Source organism: Rhinopithecus roxellana, chromosome 4 (genome assembly GCF_007565055.1).
Source record: "Rhinopithecus roxellana isolate Shanxi Qingling chromosome 4, ASM756505v1, whole genome shotgun sequence".
Taxonomy (NCBI): Eukaryota; Metazoa; Chordata; class Mammalia; order Primates; family Cercopithecidae; genus Rhinopithecus; species Rhinopithecus roxellana.
Genome location: NC_044552.1, coordinates 98386781 through 98411450, shown reverse-complemented (window position 1 = coordinate 98411450; position 24670 = coordinate 98386781). Strand labels below are relative to the sequence as shown.

General features: G+C 40.3%; 1 protein-coding gene across 2 annotated transcripts; it reads left to right on the top strand.

Moving 5' to 3' along the window:
- Window positions 1-168: 168 nt before the first annotated feature.
- PM20D2 (peptidase M20 domain containing 2) lies at window positions 169-22314 on the top strand. 2 transcript variants are annotated; one of them, XR_004056685.1, is made up of 7 exons: window positions 169-4535; window positions 7188-7336; window positions 12357-12499; window positions 14071-14225; window positions 17669-17804; window positions 19592-21603; window positions 21818-21858. XR_004056685.1 is itself a non-coding variant. In XM_010357774.2 (7 exons), the coding sequence occupies exons 1-7, from the start codon at window positions 3876-3878 to the stop codon at window positions 21970-21972; spliced, it is 1506 nt and encodes a 501-aa protein (XP_010356076.2). In that variant the 5' UTR covers window positions 175-3875; the 3' UTR covers window positions 21973-22314. The 2 variants fall into 2 exon arrangements, 1 of the variants encoding a protein (XP_010356076.2); XM_010357774.2 differs by having other exon boundaries at window positions 175-4535; window positions 21496-21603; window positions 21818-22314.
- The last annotated feature ends 2356 nt before the right edge of the window (window positions 22315-24670 follow it).

Sequence of the window (24670 nt, the reverse complement as noted above, 5' to 3'; positions counted from 1 at the left end):
CACTCTGTTGCCCAGCCTGGAGTGCAGTGGTGTAATCATGCTCACTGCAGCTTTGACCTCCTGGGCTCAAGCGATCCTCCAACCTCAGCCTCCAGAGTAGCTGGGACCACAAGTGTGTGCCACCATGCTTGGCTTATTTACTTTATTATTTTATTTTGTTTTTTGTAGAGTCAGGGTCTCCCTATGTTGTCCAGGCTGCTTTTGAACCCCTGGGCTCAAGCTGTCCTCCCACCTCGGCCTCTCAAAGTGCTGGGATTACAGGCATGAGCCACCAAAACCAGCATAAAGTTGTAATTCCTTAGCAATGTGTTGTACACTTCCTCTATGTCACTTCATCCCCAATCAAATTCACCTTTCTGCTCACCTACTCTCTTTGTTGTCTGCTTTCTGCCATATGACAACCAGCTCTTCCAACACCTTAGCCCAGATTGATTTTACATGTGCTATCTAGTGCATGTTATGTGTTTATTTCAGCTAGAGAGGTTTCTGGAGTTAACCAAGTTTGCATGTGTGTCTGGGGATGCTTAGGAGAATGTTGTAAATGACCAGTATACTAGAGTGACACTGTGATTTGCTGCTTCTCCATGCTGGTAGCAGCAGTCCCCAAATCGTGCAGTGGTCAGCATTTTATTCAGGAGAAAATTGCTGTAGTTCCAAGTATTGTTAAACTGAAAAGATGTAGACTGGATTTACATGTACATTTGGAAATATTGTATATTTTGAAGGTATTATAAGTTTGATTTTTTTTTTTTTTGGGTGAAATATCTGCACTCTCTCCATGGATCAAATCATTTTTGCACTTTTTATTCCTTACTCCCACAATTCGTTTGTTTGCTTTTCATTCCTGAAAGCCTGCACTGAAGCTCTCTGGTACTTCTATTTACTTTTTCTCTACCTTTAATTTTCTTCATTTTATTTTTCATTCCATTCCTTTTTCTATGTTTTCAAAAACTTTTTTTTTTTTTCTCATTTAGCTCGTACTTTGCCATGAGCTTGTGCTTTGCTATGTTGGGGATTTTATTATTTCTATCTTAATTCAAAGAATATAAACCATACAAAAGCCTGCTGCCTTGTCAAAAGGAGTTCTGAATCTGAAGCCCAAAATAATATCCAGTATAGTCTTATACAATTTGGCTGTATTTCAGACATGAATAATATTGCTTTTCCAGGGTAAAGGAAATTTTTGATCTACTCTTTCTACCACAGCACTCATTTGTCATGAATGTCCTGTTCTCAAAGTTATTGAGTCAGTTGTGATGACAGCTGGTTTTCTAAGCAGCCAGGAAAGAAGAGGAATCTTTATATATTTTTTCCCCTTTTTTTCTCATCAGGAGCCAAGAAAGAATATTTATATACTTTAAAACCAGTCCTCAAGAGAGAACTATCTGTACTCTCACCCCCCCAAAAAGGTTATATATATATATATATATATACACACACACACATACACACACACACACACACACACACACACATCTTAATACTAAATTCTGAATTCTGGATACTGTGTTGTTTCCTCAGATCCAGCACCAGCTAAAGGAAAGGAGCTTGTATAAATCTTTTTGTTTCTAATAAAAATATCCAGGTTCCTTACCAGTAGCACATAGATAGGGTAGACAGTTGTATGAATATTATGGGTACAATGAAAGTAATAGTAAGAATTTATGAGCTGACCAGATTCAAGAAGGCCACGTGTCCAGCTCCGTCAGCTTCCAGAAGCAATTCTTCCTGCCCCCAGCTCCACATAAAGGACTGAGAAGTCTAGGAAGAAGCATAACAATGTCTGCTGGTAGTCAGTGTAGTTTAGTGGTTAATTGCTGCCATTACTCAATTAGTTTATTAGATTCAAGAAGAATAATCAGCCAACAAATACTTATTAACATGGAGGAAACGCTGACCGTAAGATGTTAGGTGCTGGGGAATGCAGTGGGAAAACAAAAGAGTTTAAAGGCTGGAGAGGAAGATAAACGGTCAGCAAGTTATCAGAGTTTATCAGATAAATGAATTCAAGAGTGCAAAATACCATGGGCAAGAAATACAAGGTGTCAACAGTAGAAACTGAATACATACATGCCTGTGGGCATGTATACCCATCCACCCACATATATACACAAGGAACAGAGCTTGAAATGAATCTGTCTTTCCTCCACCTCAAGTGGCAGCTTTGTTAATTCCTGCAAAGCAATATAAATAGCAGCTTCTCTATGAAATCATATATACATCCCTTTTCTGTTGCTGTTTATTGATGCCTGAGGAGGGCAAACATGGGTTCTACTTATGTCAGCAGACAGAGTTGCTGCAGTAAAATTTATTCAAAATGAGTGATTGTTGTGGGTTCTGATTTGAATAGATAAGCTGTAGATGCATTTATGAATTTGCATGTCTGTTTACATAAGCAATAGACCATGGTGGCTGAAAGTCCACCACTAGAGGCTTCTGTTCTACAGTGGGTCCACTAGTTACTAGCTCTATAGCCTTGGACATACATCTGTAAAGTGAAGATAAATAACCACATTAACAACCTCATAGTTTGCTATGAGGATTAAATGAGTTAACACATGCTAAGCCCTTGGAACAGTACAGTGCCTGGCACAGAGTAATTGCTCTACAAATGTCATATTGCTTTTGCTCTCCAATCCCCCTGCCTTTTTTTTAGCCAACTAACTGAGCAGGATAATATTGAATCTCGTGGATACAGGGAAAATTTTCATCAGCAGAATACCAGAGAAAGATTTATTAAGTATCACCAAGGGGGCCCAGGAATTTAATAACACATTTGTTGTTTTTAGAGCTGAGTTTTTGTTAGAGTGTTAACTGAGAAAGAAAGTGTTTTCAGACGCGAATGGAATGTGACATTTACTCTGGTATTATTAGCATATACAGTAGTAAAAACAGTAGTTGATAGTCTTCATGCATGTTAGCTTCCTTTAGACTTATTTTCAAAATATACATTTGGTTTATCACAACATATTGTGTCCCACTTAACATAGTTGAGACAAATTAAGGAAAGATGATAGGGTATGAAGAGCTGATAGAAGCTTTTAATATGTGGAAAACCTCAGAATATAAACATCTACAGTGTTATTAATAGGCATATCATCAACAACAGTTTTTCAGACTTTGTGCTTCACTCTGGAGAAAAACAAGAGCATCACATCTTGAATTTTTTCATTGGGTAATTAAAAAACCCAGTTATAATGTAACACCAGCTGAACATAGCATGTTAGTGGAGTTCAGCATCAATTAAAATTATTAACGAAACCTGTCATATGTTCCCTTTCAAAACTGTTCAAGACAACTGTCCAAATCAACAAAACAGTATGAATATTTATTACCATAAATCTTTTAACTCTTTGGTTTTAACTCATTTCAAATTTTTAGTTCTACTCTATTCAAATAAATTATTATGTAATAGCTAATACATACCAAGAGCTTACTGCATAATCTAGCTGCTGTTCCAGACATCAGTAACTAATGAGAAAACTGTAGAGAGTAGCTGCAGCTTTTAGTAATACAACCTCAAGAAGAAAGTGGGGGCAGTACCGAAACTTAACGTATAGTACCGTCCTTAGTACAGCATTGACACTGACGGCCTCCTTCAGGAAATACAAACCTGGTGAGGTTTTTAATTACTAATGCTAGAGAGTGGCGTTTTTCCGAGGACTATGTTCCACTTGGTCTGTCTCTGATGGCTATTAACTAATAAAACCGTTATCATTCTGCTGCTGTGGGAAGTACGCAACAACGGAAAAGTAAGCGATAATCTTAGAGCATAACTCAGAAGGCCAGAGCAGCCAAGGAGGTGGTAGAGTCCCGAGCCCCGCCTTCCCCACAGCACCCCCAAAACCCCACGGCGGAGGAGAGCGCCTGGCAGGATGCGAGCGGCCGCCAGCGTTTCCCGCGGGGCGCCGGGGTCGGCCCCGGGACTGGAGGCGGCGCCTCGGGAGCTGTGTGGCCGGCGTGCGTGCTCCGCCGGGGTCTTGGAGGCCGCTGGGCGCGTGCGCGGGCCGTTGCTACCTGCAGCCGAGCGAGGGAGCGAGAGGGCACCGAGAGCAGCTGGCTCGAGCAGCATGAGGCCGGCAGGGGAGCGGTCCGTGGAAGGGGACGCATGCGATGGCCGCTCCGAGCTGGAGCTACTGAAGCTGCGCGCGGCGGAGTGCATCGACGAGGCGGCCGAGCAGCTGGGGGCCCTGAGTCGCGCGATCTGGAGCCAGCCCGAGCTGGCCTACGAGGAGCACCATGCCCACCGCGTGCTGACGCACTTCTTCGAGCTGGAGCCGCCAGCCGCCTCCTGGGCAGTGCAGCCGCATTACCAGCTGCCCACGGCCTTCCGCGCCCAGTGGGAGCCGCCGGAGGCCCAGGCGCCGAGCGCCGCGCCACGCCCGCTGCACCTGGGCTTCCTCTGCGAGTACGACGCGCTGCCTGGCATCGGCCACGCCTGCGGCCACAACCTCATCGCCGAGGTCGGGGCGGCGGCAGCGCTGGGCGTGAGGGGGGCCCTGGAGGGCCTCCCCAGGCCGCCTCCGCCCGTGAAGGTGAGGTGGGCCCCGGGTGCGGGACCCCATCCGACTGCCCGGGAAGGGCGGGACCCTGGTGCGTCCCGCGCGTCTGGGTGCCCTTCCTCCCGTGGCAGGTGTGTGCGGGACCGGGGTAAACCTGCGGGCCTCGCCTCAGCGCAGGAGCAGAGCTGAACCCCCAGTCAAAGTCGATTCGCGTTGCCGACCTAGCAACATCTTTGCAGGTTATTGTTTCCTCCTCTCTAATTGTAAACAACTCTGCTGAGTTGTTCCCTTAGGAAAGAACTTAAACCCAAGCCTGGTGTTTGTTACGGGTTATTTTTGGTAACTGAGAGGCCACCGCAATTTGCTGACAAGGTTGTGCCATCAATCTCAGGAGGAAATAACTTTTTGTAAGGAATCGTACGGCCCCTTTTTATTCGTCTCCAAATCTTTTGTGGCAGTCCTGGGAAATGTTGTGATTCAAGTCACTGGGATTTGGATAGGAATTTTCAGTCGCTAAACCACCAAACCCCTAGAAGTATACAAATAAAGGGGAAGTGAATGAGCATTATACATAGACGCTTAATACATCCTTAAGTCTTAATTTTTTTTTGTCTTATGATTTTAAGAAATATCTCGTCTTTTTAAACGGGGAAATGTCGTTTATGTTTTTCGTAGGGCAAGTTTAATCCTGTGTTACTCTGTTTTTCCAGATGGTATATTCTACACTGTGAGCTAAGATTCAATCGTCATTCAGGTTAAGGGGAAAACAAATGTTTTATTTTCATACTCTTTAGCTCATTTTCCCCAGTGTCAGTAACCTTCCTCTTTTATCCTAACACTACATCTTTTGTGGCGTTTTCACTTTAGCTGCCTTCTCTTTTCTGTCTCTGGGGGCTCGTTTTTGTATTTGTTAGGTTTTTGTTTGGGTTGGGGGGAGCATCCTTTGCCATGTCACAAAATACTGGAAAGATTTCACTTCAACCACGTTTCTGAAAGGTTCTGAGTAGTCAGCGACAGGCACATTGTATTTAATGAGTTAAGGGTTAAGAATGAAGAGCTGCGGGCGGATCAGTTGAGGTCTGGAGTTCGAGACCCGCCTGGCCACCATGGTGAAACCCCTGTCTCTACTAAAATACAACAACAACAACAAATAACTGGGCGTGGTGGCTCATGCCTGTAATCCCAGCTACTCGGGAGGATGAGGCAGGAGAATCGCTTGAACCCAGGAGGCAGAGGTTGCAGTGAGCCAATATCGCGCCACTGCAGTCCAGCCTGGGCGACAGAGCGAGACTCCCTCTAAAAAAAAAATTTAAAAAAAAGAGGAGCAGCTTCATGTCAGAGTTTGAGCACTGTAGAACTGCTAGAACCGCCAAAAAAAGCTAGACTTTGGGAAATTGTAATACACGTTTTTTTTTTTTTTGGAGACAGTCTCATTCTGTCGTCCAGGCCAAGTGCAGTGGTGCTATCTTGGCTCACCGCAACTTCCACCTCCCGGGTTCAAGCAGTCCTCGTGCCTCAGCCTCCTGAGCTGGGATTACAGGTGCGTGCCACCACGCCCAACTAATTTTTGCATTTTTTTAGTAGAGACAGGATTTAGCCATGTTGGCCAGGCTGGTATCGAACTCCGGACCTCAGGTAATCCGCCCGCCTTGGCCTCGCAAAGTGCTAGGATTACAGGCATGGGTCACCGCTCCCAGCCCACACTTCTAATTTCAAATGGTTGTTCTCAGTTTTAGCAAGGTTAAGTTTTTAATTATCTGAAAATGGAATTTAAGTTGATTTCCTTTCCAAGCCAAGACTTTTTTCCAGCTTGTTTCATTGTGTTCTTATACATGATCTTGAAAATATATTAGTTGTTTATTTTGATTTTTAAAATTGTTTGAAGAAGTTAAACTTAAATATCAAAGTAAAATGTTTATTCTGTAAAGTTCTCTTTTGTTTAATTAGGTGTTTGGTGACCAATAAATCTGCCTGGTTGAACTGGTGGAATCGAATTAGTAAGTTTGTGTAATAGTTGGCTGTTTCTAACTATGGCATTAAGACTTGTTTAATGTTCTTCATAAAGGATTAATGAGTTAAGAGTTTTAAAGTAGGTAGCCCAGTAAAGAATCAGAGTTGAGGCCAGAAGGTCAGGACATCTCATCCTAATTCTGCTTGAAGACTTGCTCTGTGACCTGGGGCAAGACACTTCACTCAATTCCTCAAAAACACCCCCTGTAAAATGATGATAGAGATCGCCCACCTACCTCACAGGGTTGTTGTGAGGATAAGTAGTAAGTTACCAGAAAGTTCCTGACCTATAAAGTACTTAAGAATAATTATATACATACTCTAAAAGGCTTAGTCGAGAGGAAGCTTTATGAAACAAATCCTAACAAATTTGGAGGAACTAAACTTATAGTATTTTTTTTTTAATCTTTACCATTAGTTGACTTGTAAAATTGGGAAAAGCTTTTTATAGTGTCTTTAGTACATACTTTGCACCAAGTTGGTATAACAGTGTACATTTTGTGATTACTTTAGCACCATTTGTTGATGTCCACTGCGTAAGCGGCATAGAACAAAACCTCTCTTAATAGGTTAAGGACTTTAATGTAGATTGTGAATACATATGCAGGTGAACCTGTTTGATATTTTCCTATGAGGATTTTGTTGTTTTTCCCTGACATGAGTATTTCTTTCTAGGTAATTGTCCTGGGAACCCCTGCAGAAGAAGATGGTGGTGGCAAAATTGATTTAATTGAAGCAGGGGCTTTTACAAATCTTGATGTTGTTTTTATGGCCCATCCATCACAAGAGAATGCTGCTTATCTACCAGATATGGCTGAACATGAGTAAGTAATCAAGTTGAAGATAAACTTCTTAGGGGAACACAGGCTGTAGAATACTTTTATGTCTAAACCAGAGATGAAGACTCATTTGTACATTTAAGAAGTAAATTGAAAGACAATGACAAGATGTCTTGATCTATGGAGTGACATTTGGCAAGCCTCTTTTGAGATTCATTATGGTGTTCATAATTGGAGTATTAAGGTAGTAGCACTTAGAAACCATAGGAATAACAAACATGTTGACAATTAAGTTCTCTTTTGAACTGTCAATAGTCTGGTGTCTGGAAAGCATCTATCCTTTGATATGAAGTTGTCTTTGCAACTGAATAGATTTGCAAGAGATCGTTCTATTAGATATGGAAAGAAAACACCCTTCTCCATTTTATTTGCTTTAATTTGAGTTCTTTGCAAAGAGGATAAATTATGTCCTGAGAGAGAATATGGAACATGAGTAGCTGTGATTTTTGTGGAACTTCTCATTCTGTGCTTTTCCGATTTGTCTGGTACTGAAACCTTTTATTTGTCTTTATGTTGAAGAACTCACTTTTTAGTACCTGGGAGCACACGTCATTGAAGTGGTTTGGATTTTTTATACCAGAAATTTCAACCATAGTAGTAACCATAGTATATCGGGGGAAAACCTCACCCCCGATATTTATCATGGATTCTTTTCTATTTCCTAGGCGTCTCGGATGGTTTGAGAAATAAAGGGAAAGAGCACAAGAGAGAGAAATTTAAAGCTGGGTGTCCGCTCTCCGAGCTGTAAAACCAGCAAGTTTTTATTAGCGATTTTCAAAAGGGGAGGGAGTGCATGAATAGGGTGTGGGTCACAGAGATCACATACTTCACAAAGTAATAAAATATCACAAAGCAAGTGGAGGCAGGGCGAGATCACAGGACCACAGGATGGGGTGAAATTAAACTTGCTAACGAAGTTTCAGGCACACATTGTCATTGATAATATCTTTTTTTTTTTTGAGACGGAGTCTCGCTCTGTTGCCCAGGCTGGAGTGCAGTGGCCGGATCTCAGCTCACTGCAAGTTCCGCCTCTCCAGTTTACGCCATTCTCCTGCCTCAGCCTCCCGAGTAGCTGGGACTACAGGCGCCCGCCACCTCGCCTGGCTAGTTTTTTGTATTTTTTTTAGTAGAGACGGGGTTTCACCGTGTTAGCCAGGATGGTCTCGATCTCCTGACCTCCTGATCCACCCGTCTTGGCCTCCCAAAGTGCTGGGATTACAGGCTTGAGCCACCGCGCCTGGCCCATTGATAGCATCTTATCAGGAAACAGGGTTTGAGAGCAGACAACCTGTGTGACCAAAATTTATTAGGCAGGAATTTCCTCGTCCTAATAATCCTGGGAGCGCTATAGGAGACTGGGGCTTATTTTATCCCTTCGGCTTCGACCGTAAAAGGCAGCCACCTTAAGGGGGCCATCTATAGACCTACCCTCAGGGCGCATTATCTTTCTCAGGGATGTGCCTTGCTGAGAAAAAGAATTTAGCGATATTTTTCCTATTTGCCTTTGAAAGAAGAGAAATATAGCTCTGTTCCGTCTGGCTCACCTGCGGCCAGAATTCTTCTCTCTGTTGTTACCTGAATATTGCTGTTATCCTATTCTTTTTTCAAGATGCCCAGATTTCATATTGTTCAAACACACATGCTCTACAAACAATTTGTGCAGTTAATGCAATCATCACAGGGTCCTGAGGTGACATTCATCCTCCTCAACTTACAAAGATGACGGGATTAAGAGATTAAAGACAGGTGTAGGAAATCACAAAGGTATTGTTTGGGGAAGTGATGAGTGTCCATGAAATCTTCACAATTTATGTTCAGAGATTGCAATAAAGACAGGTGTAAGAAATTATAAAAGTATTAATTTGGGGAACTAATAAGTGTCCATGAAATCTTCACAATTTATGTTCTTCTGCCGTGGCTTCAGCCTGTCCCTCCTTTCAGGGTCCCTGACTTCCCACAGCAATAGTAGTTAATGGTCCAGGCACAAGGAGCCACTGCTTAGCTGCTTCAGCAAAACCATGTGTTTTCCTCAGAAGTAGCTCATACCTAAGGAGTGATGGCAGAACCATCACAGCAGTGCTTCTAGATTGTACCCACGCATCCCACCTCTTAGCACCTTACCAGGCCCTGTTTTCAATCGTTTTAACTATTAGGATATCTTCCTTCTTATCACTGGGAGTTGGTACTGTGACAGTAGGAGGAATCTTTGAACTTTGGTTTCAAGGATGGTGGTAAACTAGTCCATCTCTAGAAAACAATGGGGATTAGAAATTTCTGCCCTTGCCTTTGGCTAGAAGGGGCTTGCATATACAGGCAGGCTCTGCAGCTCATTACCCTTCTGGGACTTAGGGTTAGGCTTCATGGTCTTGGTTCTGAAGTTAGTGCACTTGACCCCAGGCCTCCTCTTAGTGTCTCCCTTCTTAGCTTTCTCATTGATCATCTCTCTCTCTCTCTTTTTTTTTTTTTTTTTTTTTTTGAGACTGAGTCTCATTCAGTTGCTCAGATTAGAGTGCGGTGGCGCCATCTTGGTTCACTGCAACCTCTGCACCCCAGGTTCAAGTGATTCTCCTTCCTCAGCCTCCCGAGTAGCTGGGATTACAGGCATGCACCACGACGCCCAGCTGATTTTTATACTTTATTAGTAGAAATGGGGTTTCACCATGTTGGCCAGGCTGGTCTTGAACTCCTAACCTCAAGTGATCCACCCACCTCAGCCTCCCATAGTGCTGGGGTTACAGGCATGAGTCATCACACCTGGCCTTCTTTGGTCATCTTTTAAGATAGAAAAGAGAGGTCAGGTGCAGTGGCTCACACCTGTAATCCTAGCACTTTGGGAGGCTGAGACGGGTGGATCACCTGAGGTTAGGAGTACGAGACTAGCCTGGCCAACTTGGCAAGACCCCATCTCTACTAAAAATACAAAAATTAGCTGGGCATGGTGGTGGGCGCCTGTAATCCCAGCTACTCGGGAGGCTGAGGCAGGAGAATTGCTTGAACCAGGGAGGCAGAGGTTGCAGTGAGCCGAGATTGCGCCACTGCACTCCTGCCTGGCTGCCCGACAAGTGAAACTCCTGTCGGCTGCAGCCTGGCTGCCCGACAAGTGAAACTCCACCTCAAAAAAAAAGAACAAGATCAATAATTCCTTTTTTTTTTTTTTTTAATTACTAATCCACTTTTCTTAAAAATTCTTTTTTTTTTTTTTTTTTTTTCAAGAGAGTCTCGCTTTGTCACCCAGGCTGGAGTACAGTGGCGCAATCTCAGCTCACTGCAACCTCTGCTGCTGGGTTCAAGGGATTCTCCTGCCTCAGCCTCCCATGGAGCTGGGATTACAGGTGAGCACCACCATACCTAGCTAATTTTTGTATTTTTAGTAGAGACAGGGTCACTATGTTGGCCAGGCTGGTCTTGAACTCCTGACCTCAAGTGAGCCACCCGCCATGGCCTCCCAAAGTGTTGGAATTACAGGCATGAGCCACCATGCCCGACCAAAAATTTCTAGTGAATAAGATAAAGCAATCCTACTGACCACCTTTCCCAAATCCAATCCTTTTTCTAGAGGTATGTATTCTTTTCAGAGTGTTTTTGGTGTACTTATGGGACATAAATAGAATCCTGTGTAAATTAAATTGTGAAAGAAGGTTTTCCTCAAGTATTCCATTCAATATATTGTTCTGGCTTTTTAAAATTAAATAGTATGCTTGAAAATAATTCCATATGATCCTTTTTGTTTTTGTAATGTTTATCACCAGTTGTGATAAAATTCCAGTTTTGCCAGGCCAGGTGGCTCACACCTGTAAGCACAGCACTTAGGGAGGTCAAGGCAGGAGAGTCTCTTGAGCCCAGGAGTTCATGACCAGCCTGGGCAACATAGTGAGACCCTGTCTCTACAAAAAAATAAAAAATTAACTGGACATGGAGCACTCCTGTGGTCTCAGCTATTCATCTGTGGGAGGCTGAGGCAGAGGAGGATTGCTTGAACTCGGAAGGTTGAGACTGCAGTGAGCTGTGATCGCGCCACTGCACTCCAGCTGGGGTGACAGAGCGAGATGAGTATCCAAAAAAAAAATTCATTTCAAGGTCATGGTGATAAGATATATATCAAGGAAATAACAATACAGGATCCTGAAATCTAATATATGTTTGATATTTTTACTTGATTTTTGTCCTGCTAATAAAATGTCTGGAATCAGTTAAGAAATATCACAAACATTCTAAGGACTCCTGAATCTAACCCATTAAAATAAGTCCAGATTGGTTTTTTAATCATCTAAATGTGGGTACTGTTAATCAGGCTTAAAAAGTGTTATCTAGGCAAGTCAATCACAGAGCTTTATAAGTAACTATTCAACACACAATCCTTTCTCTAATTTTTTTTTTTATTGTATTAGAGCAGTTAGACTGGTGTGAGAACTCTTTGTAAGTGGAGTAACAATTTATAAAAATGTTAAATATTAGTGATATAGGCATTTTGGAACATTAATAAAATATCGGATATTGGTCAGGAACAACTGCTTTAATACTAGGGTATCTTGTGATAACATTGAATATAATCTGATTTTCAGAGGTTGTCTTAACCCACTTCAAATAGTAACTCCTTTCTGTCTTTCCTGACCTTCCACCTCTTCAGACAGAATTTCTGATTTTTTGCAGACTTTTGATACAGAATCATCACAATGCTGTGTACAAACATACAGGATCCATTTTTTTTTTTTTTTTTGTAATTTCAGCACTTGATACCATATTGCATATTTGTTTGAATTAAATTGTGTATACATTTAATCTGTTCTCTTTTTCTCTCTTTTTTGGGAATGCTTTCTTTGTGTCAAGCACTATGTTACCTAATAATAAACTATATCTAACATAAATAAATTATAGTGTTACTACTATAGATAACTTGCAAATCAAAAGTCCAGCAATGTGAATTAATTTTGAATAGTAGTTGGGTAATTCTGACTACTTTAGCAATAATAAGAAAAGTAATTTCAAATGATTTTTTATTTCCTAGTGTGACTGTGAAATACTATGGAAAAGCATCTCATTCTGCTGCTTATCCCTGGGAAGGATTAAATGCATTAGATGCTGCTGTGCTGGCCTATAACAATCTGTCTGTGTTCAGACAGCAAATGAAACCAACCTGGAGAGTTCATGGTATGAATGTCAAATACCTTCTATAATATATGGTGCTTAATAGAGTTCAGTGCAGTATAATTATTTAATATTCAATTTTTTTAAATTTGGAAATATTTTTGTACTTCATATGAATATTCTGATTTTTAAGCATATTTTCAGAAATTAGTGTGACAGGATACTAAGATGTTTGTCTATATATGGGTAGAAAGACAGTTTTGATTATTGTACATAAATGGAATGTCATCTTTGAGTATCAAAGGTTTTATGTAAGGAACTGTGTTCTTTCAGTGGGTGTTTGAAAATTGGATCTTGATTTTCCAATTGTCCTCATTATTTCTTAATGATAACCAAACTTTGTTACTTCCTCAATTAAAAAAATGTATAGTAACTGCTAGTTTTATTTAAGTGCCGTTAGTCCTGAGTAATATCTTTTTTTGGGTGTTTTTTTGTTTTTGAAACAGTCTTGCTTTATTGCCCAGGCTGGAGTGCAGTGGTGCAATCTCGGCTCACTGCAACTTCCGCTTCCTGGGTTCAAGTGATCCTCCCGCTTCAGCCTCCCAGATAGCTGGGATTACAGGCAGGCGAGCACCACCACATCCAGCTGATATTTGTATTTTTTGCAGAGATGGGGTCTTGCTATGTTGGCCAGGCTGGTCTCAAACTCCTGGCCTCAAGTGATCTGCCCACCTCAGCCTCCCAAAGTACTGGGTTTATAGGTGTGAGCCACTAAGCCTGGTTCTGAATAGTGTCTTTTAAAACATATGTCACCATAATATAAATACAGTCATAAAGTACTATCTTGAAGGCACACTTTTGTTTTTTAATTTGTTTCTTTATGATTTAGGAAATTGTTATATTTTAATATCTATTCTTTACCTGATTTTGCTGTAGCCTGAAGTCAATTTATAATTGTACTTTTTACCAGTTTTCCTGTCTTAGTTTCTTTAAAAGGAACGAACAGGAATGTGTAGAAATATTTTTTTAAAGTAGGTCATATGACATTGGATTTTTCGTATCTATTTTAGTTATTACTTCAAATGAATAAATCTTAATTCTTTATAATTCCAAATAAATGCATTTGTTTTGACAGTTGATAATACTTAGTGATCTTTGACCTGCATTGGTTTTTTTCTTGGCATGAAAATTATTTTTCTAGAGCTAAATGCCATTTAAAATGTTTATGGGATTCCTGAGGTAGGAGGGTAATTATAGAACCTCATACCGTTGTGGAGGTATGGTAAAATCTTTTCCAGAAAGCTTAAGATGTTACTACGTTTTTGTGTGTGTGTGGTTATATAATTTTTAAGTTTCATTATAGTCTGTAACATAATTTCTTAACATTATATAAATTCCTTTGAATGAAGTACATATGGGTAATTATTTTTTTCTTACCAGCCAAAAAATATCACCCTATGTACAGAAATTTCAGTTGTACAACATATCAAAATCTTTGATCGGTATATTGGTGGAGCTAGTGAGTTTAAATTATTTTTCTTTATGAACATATTGACTGAAAAACTTAATGAGCGTATTTAAGCTTAAATAAATGGTCACCAAGCTTAATTCTAGTAATTTGGTTCTTTTTATAGGTATAATAAAAAATGGTGGTGTAAAACCCAATATCATTCCCTCTTATTCTGAATTAATCTATTACTTCCGTGCACCTTCAATGAAAGAACTTCAAGTTTTGACCAAAAAGGCAGAAGATTGCTTCAGAGCTGCAGCTTTGGCTTCAGGGTGCACAGTAAGAACTTTTAAAACTTAATCTAAGTTACAATCAGAGGTATATATGTGGGCTAGTGCTGTTAGATTGAAACCTAACTTGACTCTCTTATTTGGTGACATGTTGAATATGCAGAATTTGTTGGCTGAATAGTTAATGTGAAAGTCTTTAATTTTTACATGTTTCACTCCTCAGTGCCTGCAACAGGGAAGGTGACAGGTCATCTTACTTATATAGTAATTAGAATAATTCTGATACTTCTGTGCTAGAATCCCTGACTTTTTACAAGTTAATATTCTTCCTTATTGGCAGTTATACTTTTAGAATTGCTCTATGTAGTTTCTATAAAGGAAACTTTGTGGCAAAATCAGCAAAAACTTTTTTTTTTTTGGAGGGGGAGCAGGGTCTTGCTGTGTTGCCCAGGCTGGAGTGTGGTGGCACGATCTTGGCTCACTACAACCTCTGCCTTCCAGGCTCAAGCAATTCTCTCACCTCTGCCTCCCACCTCAGCCCGCTGAGTAGCTGGGACTACAAGCATGCACCACCACACCTGGCTCATTTTTGGTATCTTTTTGTGGAGACAGGGTCTCACCATGTTGCCCAGGCTGGTCTCAAACTCCTGAGCTCAAGCGATCCACCCACCTCGGCCTTCTAAAGTACTGGGATTATAGGCATGAAACACCTCGCCCAGCCAGTGAAAGCTATTTTTGAAGTTAGGATGTATATAGTAGTGATATAAATACTATGGCTTGCTGGAATGGAAGATAAAATAGACACGTAAGTTAGTTAAGAGGTTTTATTCATTTGTTTTTGTTTGTTTGTTTGTTTTTGAGACAGAGTCTTGCTCTGTTGCCCAGGCTGGAGTGCAATGATGCGATTTTGGCTCAGCACAACCTCTACCTCCTGGGTTCAAGCGATTCTCATGCTGCAGCCTCCCAAGTAGCTGGGACTATAGGCGCGTGCCACCACACCCAGCTAATTTTTTTTTTTTTTTCAGATGGAGTCTCACCCCGGCCCAGGCTGGAGTACAGTGGTATGATCTCGGCTCACTGCAACCTCTGCCTTGCAGGTTCAAGCAATTCTCCTGCCTCAGCCTCCTGAGTAGCTGGGATTACAGGCACGTGCCTCCACACCCAGCTATTTTTTTGTATCTTTAGTAGAGATGAGGTTTCACCATGTTGACCAGGCTGGTCTCGAACTCCTGACCTCGTGATCCACCCGCCTCAACCTCCCAAAGTGCTGGGATTACAGGTGTGAGCCACCACGCCAGCTGGTTTTGAACCTAAAGTTAGCAGTATTTAAATACCAATCATGTACTGCGTAAAGTGGAGTGAGTTTTAGAATTATACAAGATAAGAATCTTGCCCTGGAGGGAGCCTGTTTAGGTCTAGTTGGAGACACAGGATCTTGACCCATAACTCTCAGCCTAGCTGATTCTATAACCTTTAGAAATGTTTAGTGTCTTTGGCCCTCCATTTTCTTGCTTGAAAAATGGAGATAATAACAGTCTATCTTAGGGTTCTTGTGAGAATTAAATGAGATAATGTTTCTGAAGGTTTTAGAGCCCAGCCTTCATTTATATTACCTTATTTTTTTCTGTTCTTATTAGTCTAGAGGTGTATGATTAATTCATGTAGTAGCAGTATCTCATAGTAGCAGTAATTCTCAGAAAGCATGTTACGTGTCCTGAAAGTAGTATGGAATGCGTCATGAGGATCAGAGGTGGGAAAGAGTGGTCTGGGGCAGTTAACCTTGGAGCAAGGTTTTGTGGAAGACTGCAGACCTGAATTGAGTTTTGAAGGGTGATCGTACTTTCAGATATGCATGGGAAGGACAGAGACTGGCAGTTCTTAGGGAATATAGTCAGCAAAGATAAGAATATAAAAGCTTATGTTGTGTTGTAGTGAATAGATAAACATGTGGACAGATGTAGGAGCAAAGATGTATTCTCATTTGCGACTAGAGAAGATGGGTATAGATTTAGTGAATGAAAACTATGAAGTGTCCATAGCCTAGGACAGTAAAAACTAAATATTTATTCCCTTATTTATTTATAATTATAAATATTTATTTGTGAAATACATATGCATGTGAACTATTATCATTAGGCAATATCTCAAGGCATACAGTATTCCCTTATGGTAAGGTTTGTTGTTACTGGATTTGAATCTGTATTTAATTTAATTAATTTATTTTTAAAGTTTTTTGTAGAGATAGGATCTCCCTATGTTGCCCAGACTGGTCTCAAAACTCCTGGGTTCAAGTGATCCCCCTGCTTTGACCTCCCAAAGTTCTGGGATTGCAGGTGTGAGGCACCTTGCCTGCCCTGAATCTATATTTTAAATAATCTTTTAGTAATTTCTTACGTTTTGGCTGGCTTGTAAGGTCTGATTCAGTTGTCATAGTTTCTACCATAGATGTTGCTAAGAATAAAAGAAATGTCATCTTTGCTATTTATGATTGGCTTTTGCTAATATTGGTGTTATCTTTAGTTTGAGGGAATATTGCCAATTTTCATTTAATCAAAACTGAATCTGTAAATCCACTTAACTGGGCACATAAAAGCTGCTTCCGTATCTTTATATTCTGAAATTAATAAATGAGGACTGTTGTCAACCCTTCCTCATTGCAAGTCTTCTCCGTTTCCCTCAGAGTGCTTTTCTACCTCTCACACCAGGCAGTGATGTCAGTGTCAGTTTGCATATTGAATATTAGTAAAGCTTAATTTCTTTTTTTTGGAGACTGAATCCTAGAGCAGTGTTCCTCAGAGTGTGGTTTTTGGGTCACCTATGTCAGAATGTCTTGGAGGGTGCTGGTTAAAATAAAAATTAGGTTGGTCGCAGTGGCTCACACCTGTAATCCCAGCACTTTGGGAGGCCGAGGCGGGCAGATCACCTGAAGTCAGAAGTTCGAGACCAGCCTGGCCAACATGGCGAAACCCCATCTCTACTAAAGTACAAAAACAATGAACTGGGCTTGGTGGCTGGTGCCTGTAATCCCAGCTACTTGGGAGGCTAAGGCAGGAGAATCACTTGAACCTGGGAGGCAGAGATTGCGGTGAACTGAGATCGCACCACTGTACTCCAGCCTGGGCAACAGAGTGAGACTCCATCTCAAAAATAAAATAATTAAAAATTAATAAACATTTCTGGGCCCTCCTCACACCCTATCTAGGTGACTAAAGTTGACACTCACTAGCTAGTACAGAGCTTGGTGACATTGTGGGGTTTAGTGTTTATATAATATAAAGGAGATAGAGGCTTAGGAACTCTCGTTATAGAAAATACATCTTTTTTTCTTTTCTTTTTTCTTTTTTAAGGCAAGAGATTTGAGAGTGTTTATATCTGGAAGGGAAAGTATCTTCTCTTAAAACCTCTTCCTATTAGAGAGCAATCACTGGTTTGAAAATTAGATAGTGAATTTGAGTTTTTTATTTCAAAGTTTGTTTTGCAATTTTTTATTAGGTGGAAATTAAAAGTGGAGCACATGATTATTACAATGTCCTTCCCAATAAAAGCCTATGGAAAGCCTATATGGAAAATGGAAGAAAACTAGGAATAGAATTCATTTCAGAAGATACAATGTTGAATGGCCCTTCAGGTAATTAAGTTCTTTTTTTAATATATTGAGCTATTTGAGGAAGAGAAATACCATCTTTGGTTAAATTGGTTTTATTTAATGGTTTGGGAGGTAGGGAGGTACTGCTGACATTTTTAATATTTTCACAAACTTTATGATTAGGGGAAAGAAACTAATGGGCTCTTGAGTGAGTGTAGAATGTCAAACGAGCCGACTTGATTTTAGAAATAGTCAACCTACATTTTTGTCTATATTCTAAGTATTTTCTAGTGTTTAAGTTTCTTTAGTTTTAATTGTTAAGTAAGTGGCTAAGGTGGGATATAGAATTTTAATTCATTCTTAGTCATCGCTATAAGCAGGTTACTAAGTACTTAGTTATCTGGGGCATTTTCAGTTTCTGAGGAGCAACAGACAACTAGAATTGAAATAAGCATATTTGGGGTTATGCTAGTTTTTTTTCCTTTTAAAAGCATATTATTACTAACACATTTGCAAGTTAGAGATGTATCTTCTGTTTTAAAAATAGATGTTGATGAAGTAGGCCCAAAAGGACTTGGTGGTGAAATGGGGTGTCATTGTTTCTCATTAAGATAAGGAGTTCAAGAGAAAGAGCAGGTTAGGGTAAGAGGGGGTTGTTATAAACTAGTATGTTAAACTTGAGGTGCTTATAGTATTTCTAAGTGGAGCTGTTCAGTACCTGTTAAATTTAGAACCCAAAAAGATGTCTAGTTTGGAGATTTAGGAGTTGTCCATATACGAAAGGTAATAGAAGATGTCGACGAGGTTGCCCAAATACATAAAGGAAAAAGATTCCCAGAGATCAGACATTGGTAGTCAACAGTCAACAGAGTGAAAGCCAGACAATCAGGAGAGAGGAGAAGGAGAGTCATGGAAGCCAAGGGAGAACAAAACTTACCGAAGAGAAGGAGGCGTAAACATGTCAGGTGCTGTAGAAACTAAATAGGATGAGTATGGTCTAGTGTCCGCTGGATTCTAGTAATTAGAAATTCACAAATTGTCTGGAAGAAAATGGTACAAGACCAGTGGTACCAGATGCTGGGTCTCACTTCTCTACCCAGAGCATTGACTGGTGAGATAGTGGAAGTAGCAAAGGAAGACCATTCTTTTTCAAGAGAGTTAGCTTTCAAGAAAAATAGAGTGGATACAAGCTTGAGGGAAATATGGAAAAGAAAATAGTTTTTTTGTTTTTTGGGTTTTTTTTTTTTTTTGAGACGGAGTCTCACTCTGTCACCCAGGCTGGAGTGCAGTGGCCGGATCTCAGCTCACTACAAGCTTTGCCTCCCAGGTTCACACCATTCTCCTGCCTCAACCTCCCGAGTAGCTGGGACTACAGGCACCCGCCACCACGCCCGGCTAATTTTATTTTTTTTATTTTTTTTATTTTTAGTAGAGACGCAGTTTAACTGTGTTAGCCAGGATAGTCTCGATCTCCTGACCTCGTGATCTGCCCTCCTCGGCCTCCCAAAGTGCTGGGATTACAGGCGTGAGCCACCGTGCCTGGCCACGATAATAGTTTTTAAGGGAAGATACTTGAGAAGTAGATGTAATGTTTAAGAAGAAGTTCAGGGAGTTCAGAGACTTTCCCTTTAGGAAGTAGCGCACAGTGAGCATTGAGCTGGTAGGGCTGAGGGATTGAGAGAGAATTGCCACTGAGAGGAGTTGGCCAGGGACATCAGAGTTTCATGTTTTCTTTTGTTTCTGGACAGCCTGAGAGCTCACCTCAGCATTGAAGATTATGAATTTGTTGTTAAGGCAGTCTTCATGGTTCTGTTCTTTTACCCTAGCAGGTTTCTGCAGTCTAGCTGAAGAAGGAAAGACACACGGACAGCTGTACCCCGGGTTTGGGTTTTATATAATGGATAAATCAGTAGGATAAAGTGGCTGTGATTTTGGTATGATTTGTGGGCTCTAGGGTCTAGCTCCTCAAGTAACATCTTAAAATATGCAACAGGCTTTTTTTTTGTCCATCCTATTTTGTTTTGTTTTGTTTTGTTTTCACACTCAGACTGTTCAGACTCTTTAAACACCAGAGAGGCTTTTTCCATCCTGTTCACTGATGTCCCATCACTGTGCATCCTCAGTGTCTGGAGCCGTTTCTGGCACAGTTAAGTGCTTAGTGAATATTTTCTGAAGCAGTACTTTTATAGAGGCTACTGTGCCTCAAAGTCTGGCCTCCGTCTGCATTTGCCACATAACTAGCAGCTGTGAGACTATCGGCATGTTACTTAATACCCATAAGCCTTGGTTTCTTCATATTTAAAATGGAAACTGTTCTAAATGTTAATGAGAATACATACAAAGCACTGAGGATTGTGTTTGGAATGGAGTATTCCAGATAAATGTTAGCTACTCTTTGTTACATATTCCTTTGTTCTCTTACCACTCACTGTGTAGTCTCACTTTGCCTGCCTGGTGTTTGACATGTAATAAACATTCAGTAAATATCCATTGAGTGAACATAAGGTTTTGTTTTTACTGTGATTTCTTCAGCAAGTGTCTGTGTGTCAATCCTGTGAGAGGTTAGATACACAGTCATTTCAAATACTATTTCTTGCCGTATACAGCCTCATAATCTAGTTTCTGAGATAAGCATGAACCAAATCATCCAATACATGGAAAATTAAAAAGTACTGTAAAGGACAGCAATACATCTCTGTGAGAGCCTGTCCTAGAGGAATTTCACTTTATGGGGAGGTGAAGTAAGTAAAGCTTTGCTGAGAAAATGATGCTTAAGATGGAATTTGAAGGTTAAGTAAGAGTTACAGGGATGATGCAGGGATAGCATGTGCAAGGGTTCTGTGACGGGGAGAGCATAGTGAGTGTCTAGAGTGGCTGGGGCATAAAGGATAGTGGGAACGTGGTATGAGATCAGGTTGGAAAGGTAAACGAAGATTGAAAAAAAAAATCAGCAAATAGAGTAGATGCTGCTAGACCAATTAGAAAACTTTTAGTTCAGACAAGAGATAATGATTGCATAAACTGGAGACAGGTGTTGGTGATGGTGATGCAAAGAGCATTAGGATTCTGAGATACTTGGCAGATACTGTTGATAGGTGGGGTGGAGGTAGAAGAGGAGAAAGATCATGAGTTTGACTTTAGATATGGTAAGTTTGATCTACCTTGAAGACATCCAAGAGAAGATACCAGGCTGGCAACTGGATGTATGAGCATAGAATTTAGAAGAGACTGGGAAGAGATTTGAGTTGGTGATTATTTGAAGCAATACATATGGACAAAATCTTGAGAAAGAATATGCAGTGAGAAGAGAAAGGGGCCTGGAATGGAGTCTCCCGTAACTAATATTTCATCGTCAGGTAGAGGGGGCTGTATCCCCAAGAGAGACAGAAGAAGGGGCCGTCAGAGAGGCAGAAGGGAAGCCATGCAAGTGCTGTGTCACAGAAGAGAAGAAAGGGAGTAAGTGACAGTGTGGAGTGCTGGCTAAGAGGGCCGGTAAAAGCCTTAAGACCAGGCAAGGACAGGTTTGCAGTGACCTTCATGAGAGATGTGACTGATGCAGGGGAGTGTGTGGCGGACTCAGTGGAAGGTGAGCCCGTGAAAGCACGAGCATATGGACAACTCTCCAAGAAGCTCACTTCTCTGGGTCTCTTCTAACAGGGACTGTGACTTCATAACTCAAGAATACTTAACCACATATACTTAAATAGAGTTTTTTTCCTTTGTGTGTTCCAAGGATCTACAGATTTTGGAAATGTTACTTTTGTGGTTCCTGGAATTCATCCATATTTTCACATTGGATCTAATGCCTTGAATCACACTGAACAGTACACTGAAGCTGCTGGTAAGTGTTGTTGTATGTGACCGTTTTGGCACGCACACTCTTCTGTAGTAGCTGCCTTTCTGTTTAACCTACTATTTCACTACATAACATCACCTCAGTGAATACTGCACTGTGGTGGGCAGTTGGAGAGCCAGGTGAGATACGGATAGCTAACCTGTGAAATTAAATACAGTTTAAATAAGTAAGAAGGTATTTTATTTTCTCTACCTTTTAGGGTCACAGGAAGCTCAGTTCTACGCTTTGCGGACGGCCAAAGCCCTGGCAATGACAGCACTGGATGTTATTTTTAAACCAGAGTTACTGGAAAGAATCAGAGAGGACTTTAAACTGAAACTTCAAGAAGAACAGTTTGTAAATGCAGTAGAATAGAAGGAAGACTTAGGGACCGCTTATAAATCAAGAAGATGTGATGATTTTTTTCTTTTAATCTCTTTTAATGAAGGCGTGCTTGTTTCTTAATCTTAAAGGAGTCAAATTCTTTTTACCTGATAAGTGAGGACAGGGTGTGGAGAAAACATATTACCTCATATCTGAAGTGAAAATTTTTGCAAATCCGTACTCGATGGGATTATGATATTACAGGAGCTGGTATGTGATGCCATTTCTTTTCTTTCCCCCGCAACCACTCACCTTCACAGTAGTGATACCATTTCTTAAACTACCTGGAGGATACATGGCATCATTTTAATAAAATATTTTAATAAACCTTTTTATAAGCCTTACATGTTGTCTGTATTTTTAAAAGTTTAAGAGATTTCAAACCTTGTATTCAGAATTGACACCTATGAGAGTGTTTTGTGGTATAGGGTGGTAAACTTGTTCTCTAATCGTATATTATTCCTCTACCAGATTGTATATTTGAAGCCAGTATCTTTCTTTTTTTTTTAAAGACAGAGTCTCGCTCTGTTGCCTAGGCTGAAGTATAGTAACACGATCTCGGCTCACTGCAACCTCTGCCTCCCAGGTTCAAGTGATTGTCTTGCCTCAGCCTCCCGAGTAGCTGGGATTACAGGTGTGTGGCACCATGCCCAGCTAATTTTTGTATTTTCAGTAGAGACGGCATTTCACCATGTTGGCCAGGCTGGTCTCAAACTCCTGACCTCAGGTGATGTACCCACCTTGGCCTCCTAAGGGATTACAGGCATGAGCCACCACACCTGGCCTGCCAGTGTCTTTTTAAGACACAACGTGTGTTGGTATTTTTAAATTGTTACAGTACTTTTTGAATAAGCAAATATTGCTTCCTTGCTTGGAATCATCAAAGTTTAAAGTAGCTTCGTGGGTGGACCATGATCCTAAGATGAGTTTTAATTGTGATTATAGTCATCTCTTGTACAGCCTGGAGAAGAAAAGATATACTTACTACTTTGCTTCGGGTACACATAAGAAAACCTCTTTTTAAAAAAACTTCTTACTTTTTTACATAGTAGAGACAGGGGCTCACTATATCTTCCAGGCTGGTCTCAAACTCCTGGGCTCAAGTAATCTTCCTGTTTTGGCCTCCCAAAGTGTTGGGATTTCAGGTATGAGACACCACACCTGCCCATTTTTGTTTTGTTTTTTAATGGGCAGGTTCTTGCTCTGTTTCCCAGGCTGGAGTGCAGTGGTGTAATCATACCACTCGAATTCCTGGACTCAAGCAGTCCTCCCACCTCAACCTCTTAAAGCACTGGGATTACAGGCTTGAGGCACTGCACCTGGCCCTGACTCATTTTTTTTAAAAGGTTAGGCTGACGTAGTGCAAAGTTTAAAATTATACGATTCTTAAAATGCGGAATTAGTTTCTAACCTAAACTAGAGGTATAGGTGGACCTGCTTGAGATATCTTTGTTTTTATGGAACATTTTTACTACACGACTTTATAATTTTCCATTGTTCATGCCCTGTACTGAAACCTTTTTCTCAAATACCAACTCTTGGCTATGTTAAATTTATAGACTTTAAAAGATATTATCTAAGTTAATGGTTTAAATATACAAATTGAGAATATTTTCTTTTTAGTGGTAATTTTAAAAGCAGGCCTTAATATGGGACCTGCTTTTAAAGTAAAATAATTATGTGGTACTGTGAATTACTAAGTTGCTATATACCATGTAATAGTGAGTATAGCTAATATTTAGTATGCCTTTTAAAAATTTTGGACTGCCTTTCAGTTTTAACAAATTCTCCACATTATGTGAAGTACTCAAGGAATTTTCCCTTTTTAATTGTCTCTATAACACTCATAAGAGCTAGGGCATTAGGATAAACTAGAATATTTTATGTTTATGAATACTTGTATAAACTTAAAAGTGTTTTGATCTCCCACAGTTTCCCAAAGGAATGTTTATTTATTAAGAGTTGTGTTGATATTTTAACTGTTACAATTTTAGCAGTTGAGTTCAGTGAACATTGGTTGAGGAGTGCGTATTTCTGAGCACTGGGTGTAAGAAGAAAAGACACTGCAAGAGGAAGAACTAAGATTAACATAATTTCTTTGGTTTGTCTATTGCTTGTTATTATTATGTAAAAACTGGGTGGCAGTTCAGAAGGAAGATTGTTATAACAGAAGAGTGACAACCAAGAATTTTTTGATCATTAAATCAGATTTTGTAAACAGTGGCAGGAGCATGGACTTAAGGCTTACTTATTTGGTTTTGTCAAAATTTTATGAAAATATGTAATATATATTTATACTAAAACTATATAATCCTTAGATTTAGAAAAGCAATCAGTTAATGTCTTTAGCACACTAAAGCAGTATTAAACACAGGTACAAGTTTGAAATTGTAGAAAACTGAAAGAAAACAAAAGACAAAATGTGTGTGGTAGGGAATTAAAGAGTTTAAGATATTATGTAAAATTATGTGTATTTTCTTCTCTTTTATATAAATCATTTGTGAAAAGTGTGCTCAACTTCTTTACAAGAGTGATATTAATTAGGATTTGTTTTTCAATATAATTTGGAGACCATTGGTTATCCGAATAAAAATGATGAGTCTCTGTGCCTTTAAAAAAAAAAAAAAAGAAAGAAAAGACACTGCATGCCCCAGAAAGCTTGTGGTGGGTAGTAAGTTCTCACGAGATT

Coding starts and splice junctions, on each gene's coding strand:
- PM20D2 (XM_010357774.2), top strand. CDS start 3,876: ATGCGAGCGGCCGCCAGCGTTTCCCGCGGGGCGCCGGGGTCGGCCCCG. Junction 12,500..14,070: donor ACCAACCTGGAGAGTTCATG/GTATGAATGTCA, acceptor TTCTTTTTATAG/GTATAATAAAAAATGGTGGT. Junction 14,226..17,668: donor CTTTGGCTTCAGGGTGCACA/GTAAGAACTTTT, acceptor ATTTTTTATTAG/GTGGAAATTAAAAGTGGAGC.